This window comes from Sycon ciliatum, chromosome 4 (genome assembly GCF_964019385.1).
Source record: "Sycon ciliatum chromosome 4, ocSycCili1.1, whole genome shotgun sequence".
NCBI lineage: Eukaryota > Metazoa > Porifera > Calcarea > Leucosolenida > Sycettidae > Sycon > Sycon ciliatum.
This window is the reverse complement of record NC_088646.1, coordinates 3,411,131-3,433,353: the sequence shown is the minus strand read 5'-3', so window position 1 is coordinate 3,433,353 and position 22,223 is coordinate 3,411,131. Positions and strand designations below refer to the sequence as shown.

General features: G+C 48.5%; 1 protein-coding gene across 1 annotated transcript; it reads right to left on the bottom strand.

The window, feature by feature from the left end:
* Nucleotides 1-250: 250 nt before the first annotated feature.
* LOC135813935 (sorting and assembly machinery component 50 homolog B-like) lies at nt 251-22,081 on the bottom strand. Its single transcript, XM_065326978.1, has 15 exons — nt 21,916-22,081; nt 21,791-21,814; nt 21,186-21,287; nt 18,242-18,329; nt 17,759-17,853; nt 16,861-16,953; nt 16,541-16,584; nt 14,822-14,909; nt 14,275-14,475; nt 8,369-8,464; nt 8,005-8,072; nt 4,672-4,739; nt 4,293-4,424; nt 2,314-2,458; nt 251-936 (listed from the first exon to the last, which is right to left on the bottom strand). The coding sequence occupies exons 1-15, from the start codon at nt 21,937-21,939 to the stop codon at nt 891-893; spliced, it is 1,314 nt and encodes a 437-aa protein (XP_065183050.1). The 5' UTR covers nt 21,940-22,081; the 3' UTR covers nt 251-890.
* Nucleotides 22,082-22,223: the final 142 nt, after the last annotated feature.

The following is a 22,223-nucleotide window of genomic DNA, read 5'->3' as shown; positions in this document are numbered from 1 at the left end:
TGGACGAGATGTTTTTGACGATAAGCCCGATAAGGGACATGTGCGGGACACCCGGCAATATATATGAACGTGACGTTTCTTCAAAACTACATACACTGCATACACACCCCTTTCTCCATACTTTTATCCAAAGTGCAGCAGTTTCACCGTGTACTGTGTGTATCATCTTTGACATTGTTATCTTGGACATCTTGCCAATGAATAAATTGGTGCTTGATGCCAAATCCAATTCACAAAATCAACCGGCAGGAAGCATAAGCTCCGACGTTCGGAGCAGACACTTTCTTAATCAAAACTATGTTGTTGTATGTGGGGCATTATGAAAAAAAAAGAATACGATAGAAATTTACTCCTAGCTACTTGTAAAATAAGCCAGAGCAAAAACATACGAAATAATCCTATGGAGTCTTCAAAAGGACAAACGTATGATAACATAACTAGGTCTAGCAAAATGCTAAAACGGGACGAGACATTAAATGTTCAGTTTGTACACTTGCTGCGAGAGCCACGAAAAGACGTCTTTTGCGACTCTTCTCGTGTGGCAAAAATTATGTACATGGCTACAAGCGTGCCTGAAAAGACACATCTGAAATTGGCATGACAGCGATTCGGCGACAGCTGGAAAATCGCAGAAATCAAGATGACGGCGCTGTTCGGTAGGCCGGGACGGCCCTGATTGCACAGGACGCCCGGCTGTTAGCTGGCACACGGTGGTGGATATCCTGCTAGTCAGCTGTTCATTACCGATTCCGACAACACGGGTCAACCTCCTTGGCTGGTTCTCTGCAGGGTCTCCACCATCATGAACCTAATCAATATATCACGATGAACCCCATCAATCAACGACTAGCGGTAGTGGCTGGGAGAATGATGACAACAGCAGCAGCTGATCAGAGAAAATTGATACCCAGACCGACGTGCAGACCTTGCAGAGGACTAGTAGTGAGCAGAGGAACACGACCAACATGATAACACAAAAAATATTGGAATTTGTTTCATAATACCATTTGAAGAAATCTCTTTGGTAACAAGGGCGTGCGAACTCTACTGCAGCCATTTCATTAAAATAAAATCCCTTCCTAAAGATGCAGATACAAGATACAGACTCAGTAAAATCTGTCAAAAAGGTCTGCTGAAGGGACTACGTCCTCTTATTCAGGTTAAGTACGTCATACATTATGATAAATCATTCTGATCAGTACCTCATACTGCTATAGTACACCTATGTTATTCGCAGTGCATAAGTGCTTATGCAATCCCTGCATCAGTGGTGATGATCAAGCACAACCGCTGACCATGGTTCATGCGCCCCTAGAGCAGTCAGGCAAACTAATTGCTTCAGTACACTTCCTGCACTGGTGTGTATGGTGAATCGTTGTACAGGCAGGGGCAGGGGGGGGGGTACAATGTACATGCAGGGGGGGGGGGGGGGGTACAATGTGGTCACGGACGGGTAATCGTTGGTCACATCGACTGAGTGGCCGCTTGACTGGGAACGGTCCATGACAAGGAAAAGTGGTCGTTTTGGTGGAGCGGTCACCGTTGCAGGTTTTACTTGTACCTTCATATCTGTGTATTGCATGCACTATGTCATACGGGGCAACTACCGTTGACCCAGGACTTTTATTCGAGAATGAACTTTATTCTGTGAAGGGCCTTCGCGGTCTTTTATTCAAGAGGATGTGTAATCCGAGAGGGCTCCAGTACGGAACACATTTTGCTGAGCACAGGCACTCCAAATCTCAAAAGGTCCGGGAAGCACCAGTAGTTCTATTACTGCAACCGATTATTGCATACAGAGTCAATACAGCCCCCAGGCAACCCCCATTCAAACCCAAGCTCTATCTCAAAGCTATTTTTCATCACAGAGTAAGCAGTTGGGCCGTCCCTTCCACATGCACGTGCACGTGAACACACGCACGCACACGTGAACACACGCACACGTGAACACACGCACGCACACGTGAACACACGCATGCACACGTGAACACACGCACGCACACGTGAACACACGCACGCACACGTGAACACACGCACGCACACGTGAACACACGCACACACACGTAATTACAGGCTACAGTAAGCCTGTCAAGGCGACCACTCGGATACGGCGACCAACTGTCCAAGGGGACCACTACCACCAGTCAATTGTCAATTTCAGTCAAATGACCCTGGATAAGGAGACCACCTGTACACAGCGATCACATTTTGAAGGTCCAGTGAGCGGTCGCCTTAGACAGGTTTTACTGTAATTTCAGGCTGTGTTGCTAAATCCTCAGACAGCACACACAATGTCATGTAAATCTATCTCACCTGGACTGTACTTCCCCGGGCCGTGGGAAGCAATAATTAAATTCAATGCGACCAACACCGACATTCACTGCCAAACCAACGCCATACGACCAGGCAAATTCACGCTGAAACAACCTTGCTGTCCGGGATAGAGGGCTATGGCGAGCTGCAGAAAGGAATACAATGCATATTGTATGTTGTGAAGATATTTAGCCCTGCGCCGAAAATTTAGTGCCGTGCTGTCATGTTAAGCCCAACGGTTGAGAGGTGGCTGAAATTTAAATCCCTGCCAGAGAATAACTAAATCACCCGGGGATACGTTCACACGTACTAATCAATGGTGTAATGGTCACACATGTCAACTACAATTATCGCTGCACTTTGTACTTCAGCCAGAAGGTGAATACTGAATAGCATGTGTAATACCTGATAAGGATGCCAGCTAGTATGGCACTATGGTGAAAAGAATGCCGGCACCTTCGAAAACAGTGTTTGTGTGGCAGTGCCCCAGGCCAGGCTGAGGCACCAATGCACAGAGTTGCATACTCTGGAGGTTCTGTACTCTTGCTAGTACCATAGACAACGACGGCTTTGGCAGCTGATGGCAAGGTGGAAGCGGTACTTCTAGAAACACTAGTCGCGGTGCTTCTAGGAACACTAGTCTTGACTACATCCATCCTTATGGTGCCCAGGGTCACAGTTTAGTAGTAGTTAGTTTACGCGACCATATGAACCGTTATTTGAGAACGAATGGATCCCTGGTTCAGACCTACATGTTCCTCTGCAACAATCCAGGCTTAACAGGCTAAATAGCTTCCCACAAAAAAATCAAGCATGTTTCACAAACGTCTGTTTGAGCATGGGAATTATAACAGGTGTGTCTCACTAATCTAACTCGCCAATGTAGACATATTGTGTGAGACACGTACATCAGGACACACAGATAAGCACACAAGCACGCAAGCATACGCACACACACACACACACACACCTGACCTGACCTTTGACGCCCATCGCCGGAGGCGATGATAGCAATGCTACGGCAGAAGCCATAGCAACTTGTGCTGGGATTACACCATTCAACAGCTTGCAAGGCTGAAGAATTGACCGTCACTATTCAGCCTGGTCTACACCATACAGCTATTTGGAGTGACAATTTCTGGCCAGTGAATCCCTTTTTTTGGTCTTTTCCATTTTTTTCTTTTTTTTTCCTTTTTTTCCCGCACACACATCACACCACATACTCCGGCATGCACTGGCTGTTGGTAACCACCCAGGAGAATGAAAGAAAAGTCAGGAAGAGTCTGAGAAAGAGAAGAAAGACGTGTGTGACCAGAATCGTAGATTCCACACACACACACACACACACACACACACACACACACACACACACACACACATACACACACACACACTACTACTACTACTACTATGTACAGCTACCCTATCGGGCCACGCCGCTCCCAGAAGCGGGAGACAACGACAAGAAGAGAGAAGAGAAGAGAGAGAAATCGCAAAGTCAACAATATTTGGCATGGCGTTGCAAGTCCTGTGGCCTTGAGAACCGTCTTTCGCAATGCTCGCATTCATGACGGCAGTTGTTCCTGGCTGCACGTGACATCCGTTTCGCACGGTCACAGTGATGACGGCTCAAACCAGAACGAGAGCGGAAAGAGCGGCGACAAACATCACATCGCAAAGAGTCAGATTCATGGCGAATGGATACAGTGGGGACATCCGTGGACACAGGACAGCGATGCACAGCCAGTCCTCCAGCGCTCCTCAACCACCGCATGCACTTCATACATTGCCTGGCACCCTTCTGTTGTGACACAGGCAACTTCCGCTGGGCAATGTACTTGTGTCGGGCCATGTCGTTACACACACACACACACACACACACACTCTCGGACACACTCGGACACACACACCAGAATACATACGCAACAACAAGAATAGTTTCAAATGCAACACCAGCAGCATTGCTAGGCAGAACTTACATGGAGTTTCACTCAGTAAACTACCACCGGTTGCGAACAGATGCAAGCGAAATCTGTCGGATGATATGTAGGGCAACGGTGAGAAAAGATGTGCACCTGCTGCTACAAACGCTGTGCCACCCAGACTAGCATCTATGGGGTAAGTGATGAACAAGAAAGAACACACAAGGTAACAATAGCAAGTGTCAACATCTGTAACTTGAGGAGCTGATACGAGACTGAAGGAGGAGAAGAAAAAAGGAGAAAGAGTACGCTATTGCTTCACCAGTCTGGCCTGCACGCGTGACACAAATCCACACCTTTAAAACAGGGCACACACACACACACACACACACACGCACGCAAGCATGCCCACACACATCCGCATCCATCCACTTACTGCCAGCCCTGGGACCCACTCCGCGCAGACGATAACCACGGATGGACTGCGGACCTCCAAGGAAGAATCTGTCCAAGAGAAGAAGGCCAGCAACAACAGGCACACATACACATAGCATATAAACAACTGAGAAAATGAACTGCGTGCTGAACTGCAGTCGGTCGGAGAAAAGTACATACACACAAACCTGCCAATGTCGGTTCAGAATGAAAAGCAACTTTGGGCAATGCACAGTACATGTTAACCGTAATCAGGTGTACATAGCTTGCCGTGCTCTGCAAGTTACAACCTCCACTGTCCTGATGACCAATACTGGGGAAGACTTTCCATAGTATGCGTGCGTGCGTGCGTGCATGCATGCATGTGTGTGTGCATGTGTCGTAATTCGGGATCATGGAGATCGTAGTAGAATTCCCCCGTACACTGTTGATGTGGAAGTGAATGACATACCCTACCCTATTAAAATGGAAGTGGACACAGGCAGACAGGCAGTAGCATCTCCCTGCTCACCCTAAGGGATTTTGAGAAATTGGGTGTTCCAACTACGTCACTATCTCCTGCAAGTGTACGTTTGAAGGGTTTTTCAGGTTCAGAAATACCATGTCGTGGCGAGCACGAATTCACTGTCAAAGTAAATGGACAAACAAAGAATGTTGTCCTCCGTGTGGTGGATGCACCGGGTCCTTCTTTGTTGGGAAGGGATCTACTGTCAGTTTTGCAGCTGCAATGGAAAGAGATCTTTACCGTTACTTTGGAAATTGATAATGCAATTGAGCGAGCTAAAATTCGGGAGGAATTTATGGCAATGTATCCGGAGTTGTTTGACACATCCACGGTAGGAAAACTGAAATCCACTCAAGTTCGTTTGCGGGTCCGTGAAAATCACCCAGTGTGCATGAAGGCGCGTACCATACCTTTTGCAATTCGAGAGAAATACGAGCGAACGCTGGATGATTTGGAATCGAGTGGCATTATACAGAAAGTGAATTTCTCTAAATGGGCGTCTCCCACTGTGCCAGTACTAAAGCCAGATGGGAGCATTCGCATTTGTGCAGATTAGTCCCGTACCATAAATGCAAATTCAGAGCTTGAATCTTTCCCACTGCCTCGTTTGGATGAAATGCTTACGAAGTTATCAAATGGAACGAACTTCACAAAAGAGCTCGATCTCTCCCAAGCCTATCATCAGTTGGAATTAGAACCGGAATCGCGCACATTCACTACAATTTCTACACACAAGGGCTGTTTGAATACACACGGTTGCCGTTTGGCATACATCCAGCAGTGTCGATATTCCAACGTACGATGGAAGCTATTCTGGCCGACATCCCTGGATGTGTCGTGTACATCGATGATATTCTGGTAACTGGAAAAACTACAGAGGAATACCTAGCTGACCTGAAAACGGTTTTGACTAGGCTGGAAGAGGTTGGCATGAAATAAAACCAGCTAAATTCGAGGTAATGCTACAAGTAGATGAAATAAATTTCCTGGGGCACACTATCTCTGAGAGGGGCATCATCCCAAGCGCGGCAAAGATCGAGTCTCTGTCGTTAGCTAAACCCCCTTCTACTGTTTCAGAGTTGCAGTCATTCATTGGAACAGCAAATTACCTGCGTCGGTTTGTTCCTCATTTCGCCAACACAATGGCACCGTTACGCCTTGCTTAAAGCATGCAGCATGGAAATGGGAAATGGCGGAGCAGACGGCGGTCGAGAAAATCAAAGCGGCTCTATGTTCTGACACGGTTCTAGTCCATTTCGATCCTGACAAAGAAACCGTACTGCAAACAGGTGCTTCGGGCATTGGCCTGGGGGCAGTAGTACTCCAAATGGAAAACGGTTCACTACAACCAGTGGCGTATGCATCGCGTTTGTTGACCGATGCCGAAAAGCGGTACTCCGACATTGAGAGAGAATCACTAGCATTGGTTTTCGGAGTCACTAAATTCAGACAATTCTTACTTGGGCGGAACTTCATCCTCAGAACCGACCACAAACCCTTACTGAAGTTGTTTGGTCATGAAGAAACCATTCCCATCTTGGTTTCTTCACGTTTCACTTCTTCACATGTCTGTTTTCCACATGCGATGCAATGCGTGCGATCGACATTGGGTATCACGTGCCATCGTTGCTGGGATGACCACATATCAAACAACCAGCTGCTTGAGTGGTGGGGTGATTCCGAAACCATCGTCACCAAGGTTCAGCATCGGCGCCTCGAGTGGCTAGGCCATGTCGCCCGCATGGACGTGCGATTGCCCAAACAGTTGCTGTTCGGCACCCTGCCATCTCGTCGCCCGGCACATGGCCCACGTCGGCGGTGGAAAGACTGCGCTGTGAAGGACCTCCGCTCACGAGACCTTGAAGCGGACTGGTACAGAGTGGCCTGTGACTCTCGCCCAGACTGGAGGTTGGCTTACACCTCGGACGCCCCGGATCCCCCAGTACCGGCACTGGTGACTTGCTTCACATGCGCCCGGCACTTCGCACGCCAGGGCGACCTCGCTAGGCACACGTGCACGGCTGAACGGCAGAAGCCGGTTTCGGAGCAGAGAGGTGCATGTCAGTGCCCTCGGTGTCATCGTTGGTTCCGGAGCCTTGGCTGTGCATCGTTGCTCCGCTTCTACCTCGCGCCCAGTACCAACCGAACCAGCTGCTGTTGTCACCGGTGACACTACCGCTCGGAGTTGCTGCAGTGCTCACTGTGACATCTGCAATCGTTGTTTCCGCTCAACCCAGGGGCGCAATCGCCATCGCTGTTCAACGCACTGCCACCGTACAGCGGCTAGAGAACGGGACAAGTTCCCGCATATTTGTATCTGCTCTCGCCGGTTCCGACTAGTCTCGCATCTGGAGCGCCATCGGGTGGCGTGGTCTTTCTCTTTCTCTCTGCTGCCCCTCCGGGGCCCACGTGACCCTAGTGGTAATGGCTCTACAGGACAGGACAGGCGTGTGTGTGTGTGTATGTATGTACGTGCGTATGTGTGTGTGTCTGTTCACTGAACATGCTTCACTCATGCTGAAGAAGCAATGCTGTGACTCGCATCCCCCCCCCCCCCCCCTCACTTCGACATGAAACATGCACTTGCAACCAGCCACACGCAGTTCCGATCGCAAACGTGTGTGGCTTATTGCAAGCACATGGGTTAAAGTGTGTGGCCCATCGCAAGTAGACTGCGCCTGTAAACAATTTCATCACATGGCGATACTACTAGCTACTACAGGATCATGTCGATGTAGTAGTCAGTAAAACTACAACGCTACCACTGAGTGCTAGTAGCAAGCCGTGTGTGCACATTATCATTAATGACTGCGGCCACTCAGAACTTACAGATCGCTGATAGGAATCCTCTCCATGTTCGAGAAAATGCCACCAGCTTGAAGTGACGATGAAAACACCTACATGCAATGAGATGAACAGGTAGAATGAAGCTCAGGCACTCACAACACAAGCTACATTTTACCTGTCCTGCTATCTTTGGAACAATACGAGCAAATACCCAATGACCAAACATGGCGAGGGAGCGGGTACCCCGAGATCAGTAATCCATCGTACACATATTTAGGCTATTAGCCCCTGAATTCCCCATGACTGTGAAACAACACAGTTGGAGAACTCGTCAACACACTCACAGATAAGCCCAGGTCAATCAAATACAGGCACGCATATGCATATGCATGGTGCATATACTCACAAGGGGAGTGAATGGCACGCGAGAGTTCACTTGAACATCGCCGTCGGTTTTGAAGAATCGTTTACCCTCGTTGAAAGAGTCCAGTGTTGCGACTTCCTGGATCAGTCGAATCAAGTACGCATGCGCATAAACACACACAAGTTCGCACACACATGCATAACACACACACCATTGGACGCCCATCGCCGGAGGCGATGATAGCGATGCTACAGCAGAAGCCATAGCAGCTTGTGCTGGGATTGCACCATTCAACAGCTTGCAAGGCTGAAGAATCGACCGCCACTATTCAGCCTGGTCTACACCACACAGCTATGAAGTGGCTTTTTCTGGCCAGTGAATCCCTACTTTTTGGTCTTTTTCATTTTTTTCATGCACACGCATCACACCACATACTCCGGCATGCACTGACTGTTGGTAACCACCCAGGAGAATGAAAGAAAAGTCAGGAAGAGACTGAGAAAGAGAAGAAAGACGTGTGTGACCATAATCGTCGGGAATCGAACCCGCAACCTATCGATTGGAAATCGCTGCACATACCACTGCACCAAATGGGACGACACACACACACACACACACACACACACACACACACACACACACACACACACACACACACACACACACACCACTGATAACGTAATCCCATAGCCACTAGAGCACTGATTATGTAATCATATAACCAGCATAACGCTGAGGATGAAATCACATACTGTAGAAGCAGCTTTTCAATACAATCTTATGGTCCATGGACTAAATTTTCAACGAACTCCCTTTCTTTGGAGTTGGACGAAATTATCGAACGACGAAATTTTCTGCCTGTACAGTAGTCGTTACGATCCACCAAATCCATAAACAAGAGTATGTGAATGCGGCTATGGGCCAGTGTGCGGTGCGCTGATTTCATGAGTCATGACATTACATTATTATGATGAGTGCTGTCACCGAAGCCCTCTATCAGTACATGACATTTGTACTACATGTGCACGTAGGTGAAAACCGACCCGAAAAGTAGACTCGGCACCCTCCACTCGCACGGTCTTTGACAGCCTGGAAGTGCTGCGAGTGCTGCTGGATGTACAGTACAGCACGTGTACAAATACGGTGTGATGTAATGGAAACTGGTCCAGCACGCCAGTTTAGCACTTTGGGTCGGATTTCACTGACTGCAACTGTAGTACATGTAGTTGTACAGGTACCAGGCGGGTCAAGCAGTGGATGTAGAACAAGGGCGCGTTTGGTTGGTACAAACTAGAACAAGATTCACCAGAACAGCGCGTTTGGTTGGGACTGCACCTGTTCTGGGTCGGCCAGAACATGTTCTGCTTGCTCCGGCCTCGAGGCCGGAGCAGACCGAGCAGTTTCACTTTTTCACAGTGAAACCTGGCGGGAACATCGATTTTGTCCAAATAAGGATCACGTGCGTACGGCTTTGTGTTGTAGTTGGCGCGAGTTGTGTACCATGGTGTACCGTATACTCAATAGTAGCGCTCTTTCAGATCGTGGACTCTACTGCCGTAAAGGGGAAAGAAGCACAGGTGAGGCTCCTTCGCGGACGAAAGTAATAACGTAGATCGCGCTCCCCATTGTGTCTGGACATAATAATAATATTTTCTTGTTTTGTGGAAGTAGTCATTTCTCTTTGAAGTTTCCTTCTGGTTTGGTCCAAACTTGTTTCTACTCGTGGAGCGTATATCATTTCCGTTGAACAATGGCTGACCCCCTGTCTTTGAGTGCCGATCACAGCGAAAAGAGCGACGATGGCAGCGACAAGGTCGAGATCATAGAGAAAAAGGCAGGCTTTGTGTGGTCCACGAAGTTGACGCTCGACCCCATTCAATCAAGAAGTAAGCGCGACCCACTGTTCAGCGACATAAATTATAAAAAGAAATCCATCTGGCAGCGAATCGCCTCGGACATAGAAGAAAATAACCCCGAACTCGATCAATCCTATCCAACGGCGGAGCAGTGCGAGAACAGGTGGAAAAGCCTGCTCCGTGGTTACAAGGCATTTGTCGATTCGCAAAACCAAACCGGAGCGGACAGGAAGAAGGAGCCTGCATTCTACAGTGAAATGAATGCGGTCCTGGGAGAGAAGCCCAACGTCCGGCCACAGTGCGTTGCCGGATCTTTGCCAACAGCTGCCCAACCTATAAAACGGGCCGCTAATGCAGTTCAAGCAGCGATTGACGATGGCGATGCAGCGCAAGATGATGGTGGAGAACAAGAAGCAGTTACCACTGCAGTACCGACGAAGAAACGCCGACGATCCTCGACCAACAAGCCACAACAGTCTGAGGCGTTTCAATGGCTCAAGGCAGAGCGCGCCGAGGAGAAGGCAACGGCTGCCAAGCAGCATACAGATCAAATATCTGTTCTGAACAGACTTGCTAGTGCTGTCGAGAAATTCAGCAGCATTTAATGCTGTTGTTGTTGTTCTTGTTGTTTTAAGTGGCGTTGTGTCTTTTACAGCTGTTCATGCGCTTTTAATTGTGCGTGTGTTGCCATTGGATTGAAGCGTGACTTGAATATGTGGTGTTCTGGCCGTGATAAATTTCTTCAGTGTTTATATGGACAGTACCTCCCTTGATTTTTTCGTTTTCATACTTTTTGTAATTACTCCTGTCAGTCGGCAAGATCTTCCCAGCAGAGGGGCACCCGCACATCTTCTTTGGTTGTCTCAGACGTTACCAATCATATCCCTTTATTGGATTTCCTGTCTTCTAATTAATGGGCTTGTAGCCCGTTTGCACTTGGGAAATCAAATGAACAATACAATACGTTCTTGCCATTACTGCTTGCTAGCCTTGTTCAACCGTTAGTTGAGAGAGAGGGAGAGAGAGGGAGAGAGAGGGAGAGAGAGAGAGGGAGAGAGAGAGAGAGAGAGAGAGAGAGACAGAAAGCGAGAGCTAGATAGATAGACGGATGGATAGATAGATAAATAGATAGATGGATGGATAGATAGATAGAGAGAGAGAGAGAGAGAGAGAGAGAGAGAGAGAGAGAGAGAGAGAGAGAGAGAGAGAAAGAGGGAGAGAGAGAGAGAGAGAGAGAGAGAGAGAGAGAGAGAGAGAGAGAGAGAGAGAAAGAGAGAGAGAGAGAGAGAGAGAGAGAGAGAGAGACAGACAGACAGAGAGACAGAGACAGACAGAGAGACAGAGACAGGGAGACGGACAGAGAGAGAGAGGCAAAGAAAGAGAGACAGAGACAGAGAGTGAGTGAGAGAGAGAGAGCAAGAGAGCGAGTGAGACAGACAGACAGAAAGCGAGAAAAAGAGAAAAAGAGAGAAAGAGAGAGAGAGAGAGAGAGAGAGAGAGAGAGAGAGAGAGAGAGAGAGAGAAAGAGAGAGAGAGAAAGAGAGAGACTTGATAATGGTAATTCTGCCTCAACCCATGAAGACTGGTTGGTACAATATCAGTCACATCAAGTAGTCTGCAATTCGCTGGCGCTTGTCCATACCAGATGCATCCTGTGGCAGGAACAACGGCATGTTGTTTATTGGCTCTTCTGGAAGGTTATCCAGGAAGTCGGCGACTTCGTCTCCATCCATAATAGCCATATTGTGGAGAACGCATGCGGCTATGGTTATGTGGGTTGCATTCTCCACGTTGGTGACGTTGACGCCTTGGAGCTGCCGCCATCTTCCTTTCAGCAGAGCGAAAGCCTTTTCAATCACCACACGGGAAGATGAATGATTGAAATTTAAATTCCGTTGGATTGGCATCACGTTACCGGCATCACGATAGGGGGTGATCAGCCATGGCAGAAGAGGGTATGCAGAGTCCCCAAGGATGAAACTCTCCTTGGGGAAGAACTCCTCCTTGCGCTCATCCACGGCATGTTTGAGCGGGCTGTTGTTGAACACTCTGGCATCGTGAACCGAACCAGGCCAACCAGCAAACACATCTGTGAATAGCAAATTGGCGTCACAGACAGCTTGCAGCACAATAGAGTGGAATCTCTTCCGATTCAGGTATGCATCGGTCGATTCCATCGGGGCTTTGATGGGTATATGACTCCCGTCAATGGCACCAATGATTCCATGGATTCCCTTCAGCTGGTGGAACCGCCCTTGTGTGTCGTTAACACCTTTCTCTTTCGGCCAGCAGATCATCAGAGGGGCAATGTCGCAGAGAGCGAAACATACCCGTCGCGTTGATGTCCAGATGGTGTACTTGGACAGACCGAACTTGTCACTAACTTCCCTTATACAGCTCTTGGAGCTCAGCCACCAAAGGGAAAGAAGAACCTGCTTCTTCACGTCAATCATGTCCTTTCCACCGGCTGTAACGTCCACTTGCATGTGTTCTGACGCACGTATCGCATCAACGACAATGTCGACAGTTTGCCGACAGAGGCGGAAGTGGCTGCGGAAATTCATGTCGCTCTGGAGGGAATAACGTGCTCGAAGTATCCCACCTGTCGCGGTACGCTAGTGCGGCGGGGTAAAGGGATATCGAACACTGCCGCACAGTCAGGATCACCGCAAACTGCGAGGTAAATAATCTCCTCCAACGACCGAGTTGAGGAGGACCCGCTGGCATTGACGGGCTTGGCGACAAGGGCGACAGCGGCAGCTACTATTGCAGCGACAGCCCTGCACTTTCTATGACGTTCGTGATCATCGTGATCATCCATTGCAAATGAAGCAACAACGTTCCACAAATGGAGAGAACAATCAAATAAGGAAAACAGGAAACAGTTCCTGAAATGCCAATAAAGCACACCATCACATGGAAAGGCTCCCTTTTTTGTGTCGACCAAACCCGTCCTGTGAACATGTTTCGATCGACCCCGCGCGCGCGCGCGCGCGCGCGCGAGCCACCCGCTTTCCGTAGAGTATTACTAGGACATGACGTACTCCGCCAGCAGTAATAGTACGCTGTACACATCGTACAACAGTACACTGTACATGCGTGCACTTTGACAGGAGCGACTTTTGTTTGGCGCACTTTTCCAAAAAAGTACTCTGTTTCTGGAGTACCGTTTGGTTGGCACCAGGCTGCTCCATGTGCACCGACTGTTCGATCCTGTTCTGGTTCGTACCAACCAAACGCACCCCAAGACTTGGGGCCGTATTGACTAAGGTTGAGTGTCAACCCAACATGTACACAGACCAACTGGAGCATTCGCATGACGCATTGTGCTTGACCAGAGTAATTGCCATCTCAACCCGCCACCACAACCCTTTTGCTGTCGGCATATTAGCAACCTCATCTGGTCAACCCTCTTCATGTAAAGCCTAGTTCACATTCGACGCGGCGCGACGGGACGCGACGTAAGGATCGACGGGAAGCGACGAGACAGTCTGACGGCGTCCAATGTGAACACCAGGAACGGGAACGCAACCGTACCGCCGTACGGATCGGGAAGCGACGGGAAGAGTTGGATCGATTCAATTTTTCATACCGTAGACAGGCGTACACGGGGACGCAAGCGTACAAAACAGCTGCATTTTGAGTGTGAACAGATGGTGTCGTGCGCCGACTGCTCCCGATTCGTATTTGGAAATTGGGTCCAAAAGTCACCCCATCACGGACCGTGCCTTATGACTGTCGCTGTTTGCTGTTGAACGACGCAACGACTGCAGCATGTCGTGTCGTACGAATCGTACAAGATTTTACAGCTCGCCCAGCCTTCCCGACAGGCCCCTACGTTCCGTACCGTCAGCGCTCCGTCGAATGTGAACTAGGCTTAAGCACCCTCAAATTTTCAAAACAGGTTGGTACTGCAATGAGTTTCGCCGAGCTGAAGACTACGCATACTACAGTACCTATTGACCATTGCCACCCGGTACAGGTCAGCTAACATGTTACTTCATTTCTCTGTGCTGCGCTGGTGAGTCCACAAGGGATGCAACAGAACTATCCGCAGATTGAGTAGAGCAGCATAGATGTGTTGCTACTGACCTGGGATAGACGACAGCGGACACCTTTGCTGGGAAAGGCTGGCGAGTCTGTTAGGTTCAACTCTAAAGAATGCTGAAAGCTAGTCTTGGTCCCGTAGCCAGCATGAAGGCGAATGGGCAGTGGTGTGTCAGGCCGCAAATCAGTAATATTGCGACAGTCAAACGACAAACCACATGAATACTGGCCCAGGCGAGTGGGGACCTATAGCATCAAGGGAAAACATGAACACACACACACACACACACACACACACACACACACACACATGCACATGCACCCAGCCGCACACATGCACACACATGTACACACACACGCACACATACACATGCACACACATGGACACACACACACACACACACACATACACACACAAGATCATGATCAGCAACCAACACCGCATCTAAATTCTAAAAGCACCACTACAAAGCAAGGTCAATGCCAATAGCCATGATTGAAAGCACAAAAAAGGAGCTTGGGTTGCCAAGTATGGATGTGCTGATATACTGTAAAAGCAGAAAATGTCGGTGGAGTTTCATAGGACCCATACCTTGAAGCCCATTGTAGTGCCTGTCGTCAAGTCCGTGTGCACCGAGGCGAAATGATTCGTAGTGCGTCGATAGAGAGATGAAAAGAAACTGAGAAGAAAGAGACAACCCAGTAGCATAGACAAAAATAGCCATCAGAATATTAACATGGCAATTGACCACTCTGTGTAGTCAGCGAGGATATACAGTATACCGTATTTCCCCGATTATAAGTCGCACCCCCATTTTCAGGTTTGAGCCATATTGTTTCAATCTATTCACTTCAGTACTAAGTCATGCTCGATTGTAAGTCACATCCCTTTTTGCCCTTGAATTTTTAGTGTAAAAGGTGCAACTTATATTCGGGGAAATAAAGTAGTTGAGCTAGGTGAAATCCGATCTCAAGCCTAGTTCACATTCGACGCAACGCCGACGGTACGGGACGTAAGGGCTTGTCGGGAGGGCTGGGGTGAGCTGTAAAATCCTGTACGATTTGTACGACACGACATGCAGCAGTCGTTGCGACGTTCACCGTCGAACGGCGCGAGTCATAAGGCACGGTCCGTGACGGGGTGACTTTCGGACCTAATTTCTCGTTTTTCGGGACTTCTCTTCAATTATTTCTCCTTGAAAGAAGCGGAATCAAGTTCACAATGCCAGTTTTTCATGAAGACCACAAAATTAGCCCTGAAAGTTGTGGCATTCAAATAACAGCCCCAGGAAATGATAGAATAGTTCGTCTGTCACGCTTCTGAACTATCCCAAAATACAATAAGTGACATGAGATCTTATGTTGCAAAATTCAACTCAAGTCGTGCTAGCCATTCTGTGACTTATCATGGGAAGCGCAGTGTTCGAAATGCTAAAAATTTCCAAGTACGAATCGGGAGCAGTCGGCGCACAACGCCGTCTCCTGTTCACACTAGAATTGCAGCCGTTTTGTACGCTTGCGTCCCCGTCTACGCCCGTCTACGGTATGAAAAGTTGGATCGATCCAACTCTTCCCGTCGCTTCCCGATCTGTACGGTAGTACGGTTGCGTTCCCGTTCCTGGTGTTCACATTGGACGCCGTCAGACCGTCCCGTCGCTTCCCGTCGATCCTTACGTCGCGTCCCGTCGCGCCCCGTCGAATGTGAACTAGGCTTCAAAATAAGTTCAAATGCATACCAGTACTTGGAGCCCTGGACTTGGCCAGACCTTCACACCCTGGACGTGGCGTGCATGCTGATAATCGTATAACTGTTACATACTAGTATGTGCAGCTACACTGCACAGCGATGCAATCGGAACTGGTCCAGGGCGCCAGCTTTGCACTCTGGGTCAGATTTCACCTAGGGCCACTGAAGAAAGTCCGTGTAAGATGTACTATTATGGTACTCTAGCTCACTTAGCTGCAGTACAGCCTAACGTTAGACACTGACAAGAATCTCTTCAGAGTTTGGAGGCTGCATTGTAGCTGGTTCATCATTCAACTATTACTACTAGTTCACCTACACCACCAGCACCAATCAGGAGTGTTGCAAAACAATGTTCAACTCCCTAAAACTTCCTAAATGTTTGCCCGTTCAAATCCAAAATGAAAGAAATCCACTGCTGCCTCAGTCACCGTTCATTAGGTTCTATACCCATGGTCCAGTATAATTGGAGACTTGATAAATACACAGGGACACAAGGAGATACATGTAATGCTACGCAGACCAACAGCCAACAGTTGTTCATGCCTCGACTACTGAAGCACTTACTTATATTGTGCAACTTGATGTGAAAACGGCTTGAGGAAGGTGATCTGCAGGAGAAAGCAAAAAAAAGGAATAAGCCAGAGAGAGAGAGAGAGATGTGCGTGCAAATCAATTCAACTTGGTCTGAAGTTCAAGTGAGATGTTTTACAAAGTTGACTGTACATGTGAAACTAAAGAAAGTGAACGCATGGTGTTCTGCAATGTTCCGGGAAAAAAGTGCCGACTCCATGCTTGTGCTTTCTTGCTTCCCACAAACACTTTGTTTCTAACAACTGAAAATGTACATGGGTGATGTCTGCACCAGCATACTGTCTAGTACTTACATCATACGAGGACGATCGACTATGACCGATGCACGCATTGATCTTTATCGGCTCACCGCCCCCCAAGACATTGATCATCTGGGCACTAATATTCTGCACACATTGAAGAAATACGCACACACGTATGAGCAGCCACCGACACATGCACACACGTGAGCAGGTGCGCACGAGCACGAGCACAGACACACACATACACATGACCGTACATGTCATGTTGACTGGTCAGTAACAGAAGACGCCATTGAGCGGCCAGTGCCGATATCACCGAGAGCAGCAAACTACAAAATACACACCACCACAAGGAGAATCAGCGGCCCCCCGGCAACCTATCTCCACTGTGCAAGTGTTCCTCCCTACAGCACAACATGCATCCACATGGGCACGTCCAAACAAACAGCTCATGGTGATCAGCAATTGATGAGGTGATCGAGACAAAGTCAATGTATCACCATTGCTGTCCATGTATCACCATTGCAGTTACTGTTTGAACACCAACATGCAAGTCACCAACGATGTTAGGGTTGTAGCCAGTAGGGGATTGAGGGAAGGGAGCAGGGAGAGGGTGTGCATATCTGTACAAATAGGGATCACTCCACACATGAAACACAGCAGGATAATATAGGTCTATTGCCACTCCACGCAACCGTAGCAATGAGCCGGCATAGTTCTGTACTCTCTAGTGATCTCATACACGCAATGCGTCTTACACAGGGGGAAAAAGGTGGGTCAGCAAGTCGAGCCACCCGTTGCACAGTGGAGTTTTCATAGGGGTGGGCAAAATGGGTGCAACGCTTGTCGCTATGCTTCGTCGTTTTGTCTACAACCCCAGATGACATGTAAGACACCGCCTAACCAAGCTGATAGAACAACACACAATGATACACCACCCAGCTCCTACCGTCAACACTTCATTGGCACCTGCTTCCATGCCAACATGAACAGTGTGTCGCTTCTTCTCCCGCAGCGAGAGCAATACCTCCAAAGCGTCCACATCTACAATGATGCACAAACAAAGAAACATACCCGCAAACTAGTTAGAGGTTTGCACGGCACAACCATATATTATGAATGTGAGACCGTCCGTGCCTGGCGAAGTGGTCTGTAGTACAAGGCTGGTCGCTAGTCACGGTGGTCTTTAGTTACAGGTTTTACTGTGCAAGTACATGTACATGTACTGCACAGGGTATGTACATGTAGAACATAGAGAGCCGGGAACACTTCAACGTGCACCCTGGTCCAAGTCTCTACACAGATTAGTGACACGTCCACCAGCAGAGGCAAGACATAAGTAGTGCAGCACACATGCATAGCTCAGTCATCCATGTGACCAAGCAAGCAGAGCTCTGACTATCACAAGTGCATGCCCGGGGGGATTACTTACCGTCCATGGCATCCACTTGACTGGAGACGCTGTCAAAGATACCGTACGCGTGCAGGTGAGTATGCGCTGCCTTCAGGTTCTCAAACAGCTAAGGTTTAGAATCCCGGCAAGAACAGCACGCAAGAGCAGCCAAATGAGCGCACAATACACGACACACACACACAAGTTTCAAAAGAAAGTCAGATGAGGGAACTATGCAATAAATATAGGAGTACAGGCATAGGACCCAGTCACACTTCAATACAATAGAATACCACAGCTACAAACCGAGATACTTATAGCACCACAGCCCCTACAGCCCCTGATGTGCACACACACAAGGCATGATGTGCTGTTCAGCTGCGATGCTAAGCTTCACGCGGAAAAGGCTCATTGAGCGCGGAACTATAGCCAAACGTTCCATGTGTGTACATTATTGCTCTGCACCCTGGTGCATAGAGCAGCCTATTCAAGCTACTCTTGACTTGCACTGATTGCATAAGCATTGATGGACATACCTGTGTACATGGCGTGAAATGTATGCCCTAACGCAATGGCTCTATCCTTAGATACATACACTCTGCTGCCGTGCAACACACTGTTACACAGCCATACCGGCACCAACACCGCAGGTAGAGGAATGTTCAACACTACCCTCACTTCCACTGATAACACCTGCCAATTGGCAGCAACTAGCGACTACATGTAAAGCAAGGGCAATGTGTGCACTTGTCGCACAAACTGACAGGTGTCACCAAGGAATAGCACAAGAACTGTGACATGAGCTCACACATCACCACGGAACATAGGATGATCAGGTGCAAAAATAATACGATCAGGCTGGAAAACGGCACAAGTCTTTGAATTTGTTGCGTTTTCCAGCAAGAATGATCCAAGCTAGATTTAAGATTTTAAAAAGAATGCATGTACTGTTTTCTACAGTTGTACTTTCCACGTGGCGTGACCACATTGTACGGACGGCTCTAGTCAAGATACAATGTACATGCGTAGTACTGTAATAGCTGTTGTCAGCATCTGTGTAGGGCAATATGACCTGGATCCGTTGTGGTAGTACTAGGTGCGCTACGTGCACCGCGGATTGCCTCGTCTAGACTCCTTTGTTTGTACCTGGCCGTTGTACGTCTTTGTGCGCCGCAGTCGGCCTTGCAGCCGGTGCTCACCAACTACCAGTGTTGGTTAGTTGAACACAGAAAGCAGCCAACGGTAGTGGGGCTTCTCGAGCGGATCCCGCAAGAGATGGAATACCGTACAGTGGCAGCAGAGCTGTACATGGCGTGGCAGTGGGAGCACCTGCAACAGCACCAGGCACTGCTCGTCAGTTTGACAGCGGCAGACCAATCCGTCATCACCGTACACATAAGACGCCCAGTCAGAAAAGTCAGGCAGAGCATGTGTAATCTGAGAAGGACCATACAGGCCTTGGAGTCGCAAGACGTTCCACGATGCCAGCGTCGGCGAACGTTGGGACCTCGCCAAGAAACACACGCTATGTTTCTGGTGTGTGGGAACTGGACATTCCGGCTAGTCCTGTACACGATCAGCAACCTGCGACATTGACGGGTGTGTGCGTAAGCACAGCACGTTACTGCATACTGGGCCTGATAGAAAAGCTGACAAGCCGGCAGCAGACAGTGAAGGTCAACAGCCATTGCTTCAGATGCCCAGCAGACTGCCAACAGTACGGCATCGTCAAGGCGGGTCCGGTGTGTCTGCCCAGTGTTGACTCCGAGAACCACGGTCGGACGAGCTGCCCAGGCCTCACCACCACTGCCGGTTCTGTGCTGCCTTCTCTATACATACGCATGTACACTGCATAAGTGCAAATTCACATGTCTGAAGGTTTGTGGTTTTCAATAAAAAAAGGCAAGGGGTTGAGGGATTGAGGTGCAAGGTATGTCAACCTTCGGGCAGCTGAACAGGTATCCGAGTCACACAGCGCAGTGCCGCGCCAGTAGTACTGACAGAAGTATAAAAGTCAACGATGGTAGCACCCAGTCTTACGTCAGTCACACAGCTGCATCACTACTAGGCCTGGGCGGCCCTGCTCATACACAAAATGTGGCAGTTCTAAATGGCAAGGAGGCCACACTCATGACAACAGCAGTAGAGTGTGAGCTGCACTCAGTGGACGGAAGTGTCAAGACGTCGGTGGCGCTACTGACAAGCGACCGCCCCTCTGGACGTATGAAACCGGTTAACTGGCAATCTATGCAGAGGCAGTGGACGCATCTTGCTGAAATACCATTTCCGGCGTTGGGCAAGAAGCCATACATTGACCTGTTGATTGGTGTTGACCATGCTGAACTACATTCAGCGTACCAAGAAGTCCACGGGTCACCAAGTGAGCCCGCTGCCAGACAGACACCACTCGGTTTGGACACGTATTGCAAGTCCACTGGCCATGGGAATCCAAAAAGCAACACCTTTCCATGCAGCAACACTGGCACATGCACATGACATCCCCAACATCAACCAGACACAACAAGCAACACCATTCCATGCAGCAACACTGGCACATGCAGATGACATCCCCAACATCAACCAGACACTTTGGAAGTTCTGGGAAGTGGAAAATGTACATGACACCTTAACCCTCCGTGCTATACACAATTCGACGGCCTTTGCTAAATAATGGAGAAATGGCGGAGCAAAAAGGGTTAACTAGAGCCGTCTGTACACGCATCGTATGTTGCTCTCCAAGATCGCGGAATGAGAAAAAAAACATTTGACCACTTTAGAACAATGCTAGGCTGCGCCTTCAGCCCCTGCGTTCTTCGGCACCCAATCTTTTAAATTATTTGTAGCAGAAGAACTGTGACATGGATCCACACATCACAATGGAATACGTGTCGCACACAAACTGTGACACGGGTCCACAGTCTGAGACAGCCTTGCAAGTCCAATGGTTGCACTGGACTTATTCACTGAGCAGAGAAAGTCTTACCTCTTTCTGTGTGGTAGAACCCAATATGCTCTTGACTTCAGGCACAATAAGACTGGATTTGGTCGCCTTGGCCCCTTTCACCTTGACCTTGCCAACCTTGATCTATACACACACACACACACACACACACACACACACACACACACACACACCGATGTGCCAGATGAGAGACTGCCGGATAAGAAACATGCAGCGGTAAAGTGTCGATTGGTCGAGGCATGTGCAAAGTCATAGGCTGGTTACTATAGTATATTTGACAAACGATGTGGCGTACGTGGAGCACAACTGTGGCAGTGATCTCTATCTTTGTGCGCCAAGTATGAAGAATCCAATCAGCCTATCGTGTACGTCTGAGTGGAGTTCAATGGGAATGATGTAGTGCAGTACTGGATTTTGTCAAGAGAATTTGAAATCGTGCATAGTCGTTAATTCGATAAAAAAATAGCCCCTGTGCCTGACATTACAATGGACACTGTCTTTAATTAACCCAAATTCATTCTCAGTACATGTCAAGGAGAAAATATGCTAAAGACACCCCGACAGCAGGATCCCGCAAAATCAACAACAGGAACGACTCGTTACGCACAACCAAGAACATAACTTACGGGCATCTCTTCGCCAATTCCATCCTATGAAATTCAAAAGCACACACATATCAAACATTGCAATTTGCAATTCCAAAATTGCAACAAATACATGTACGATGGTCGGAGAAACGTAACGATTATACCTTTCTCTCCTGTTTCTGCTCCATGGCGAATAAATTCCCCCCGGGCAGTATTCAGCGGAAGTAAGGAGGGTGAAATGGGACATCAACAGCACTGTATATGTACTCAAAACGACATTCGAAATGGGCGACGAGTGAAGGTGTACTTCAAAATTACATTTCCCATATGCAGGATTATGAGTTTTGTCAAACATCCACTGCCAGTACACAGCGTTGTTAGTTTACCTCTAAAAATACACGTGATGTCCAACCCTTTTCGCCTAAACCAGGCCGGATCGTGTATACAGGCAAAAAAGGCTCGAAATCAAGTG

Excerpts from the sequence above, each read along its gene's own strand:
- LOC135813935 (XM_065326978.1), bottom strand. The coding sequence starts at position 21,939 with ATGGAGCAGAAACAGGAGAGAAAG. Across the intron at positions 16,585-16,860 it reads GTCGATCGTCCTCGTATGAT|ATCACCTTCCTCAAGCCGTT; the intron begins GTAAGTACTAGA and ends TTTCTCCTGCAG. Across the intron at positions 937-2,313 it reads CCCGGGGAAGTACAGTCCAG|TCCTCTGCAAGGTCTGCACG; the intron begins GTGAGATAGATT and ends GCTCACTACTAG.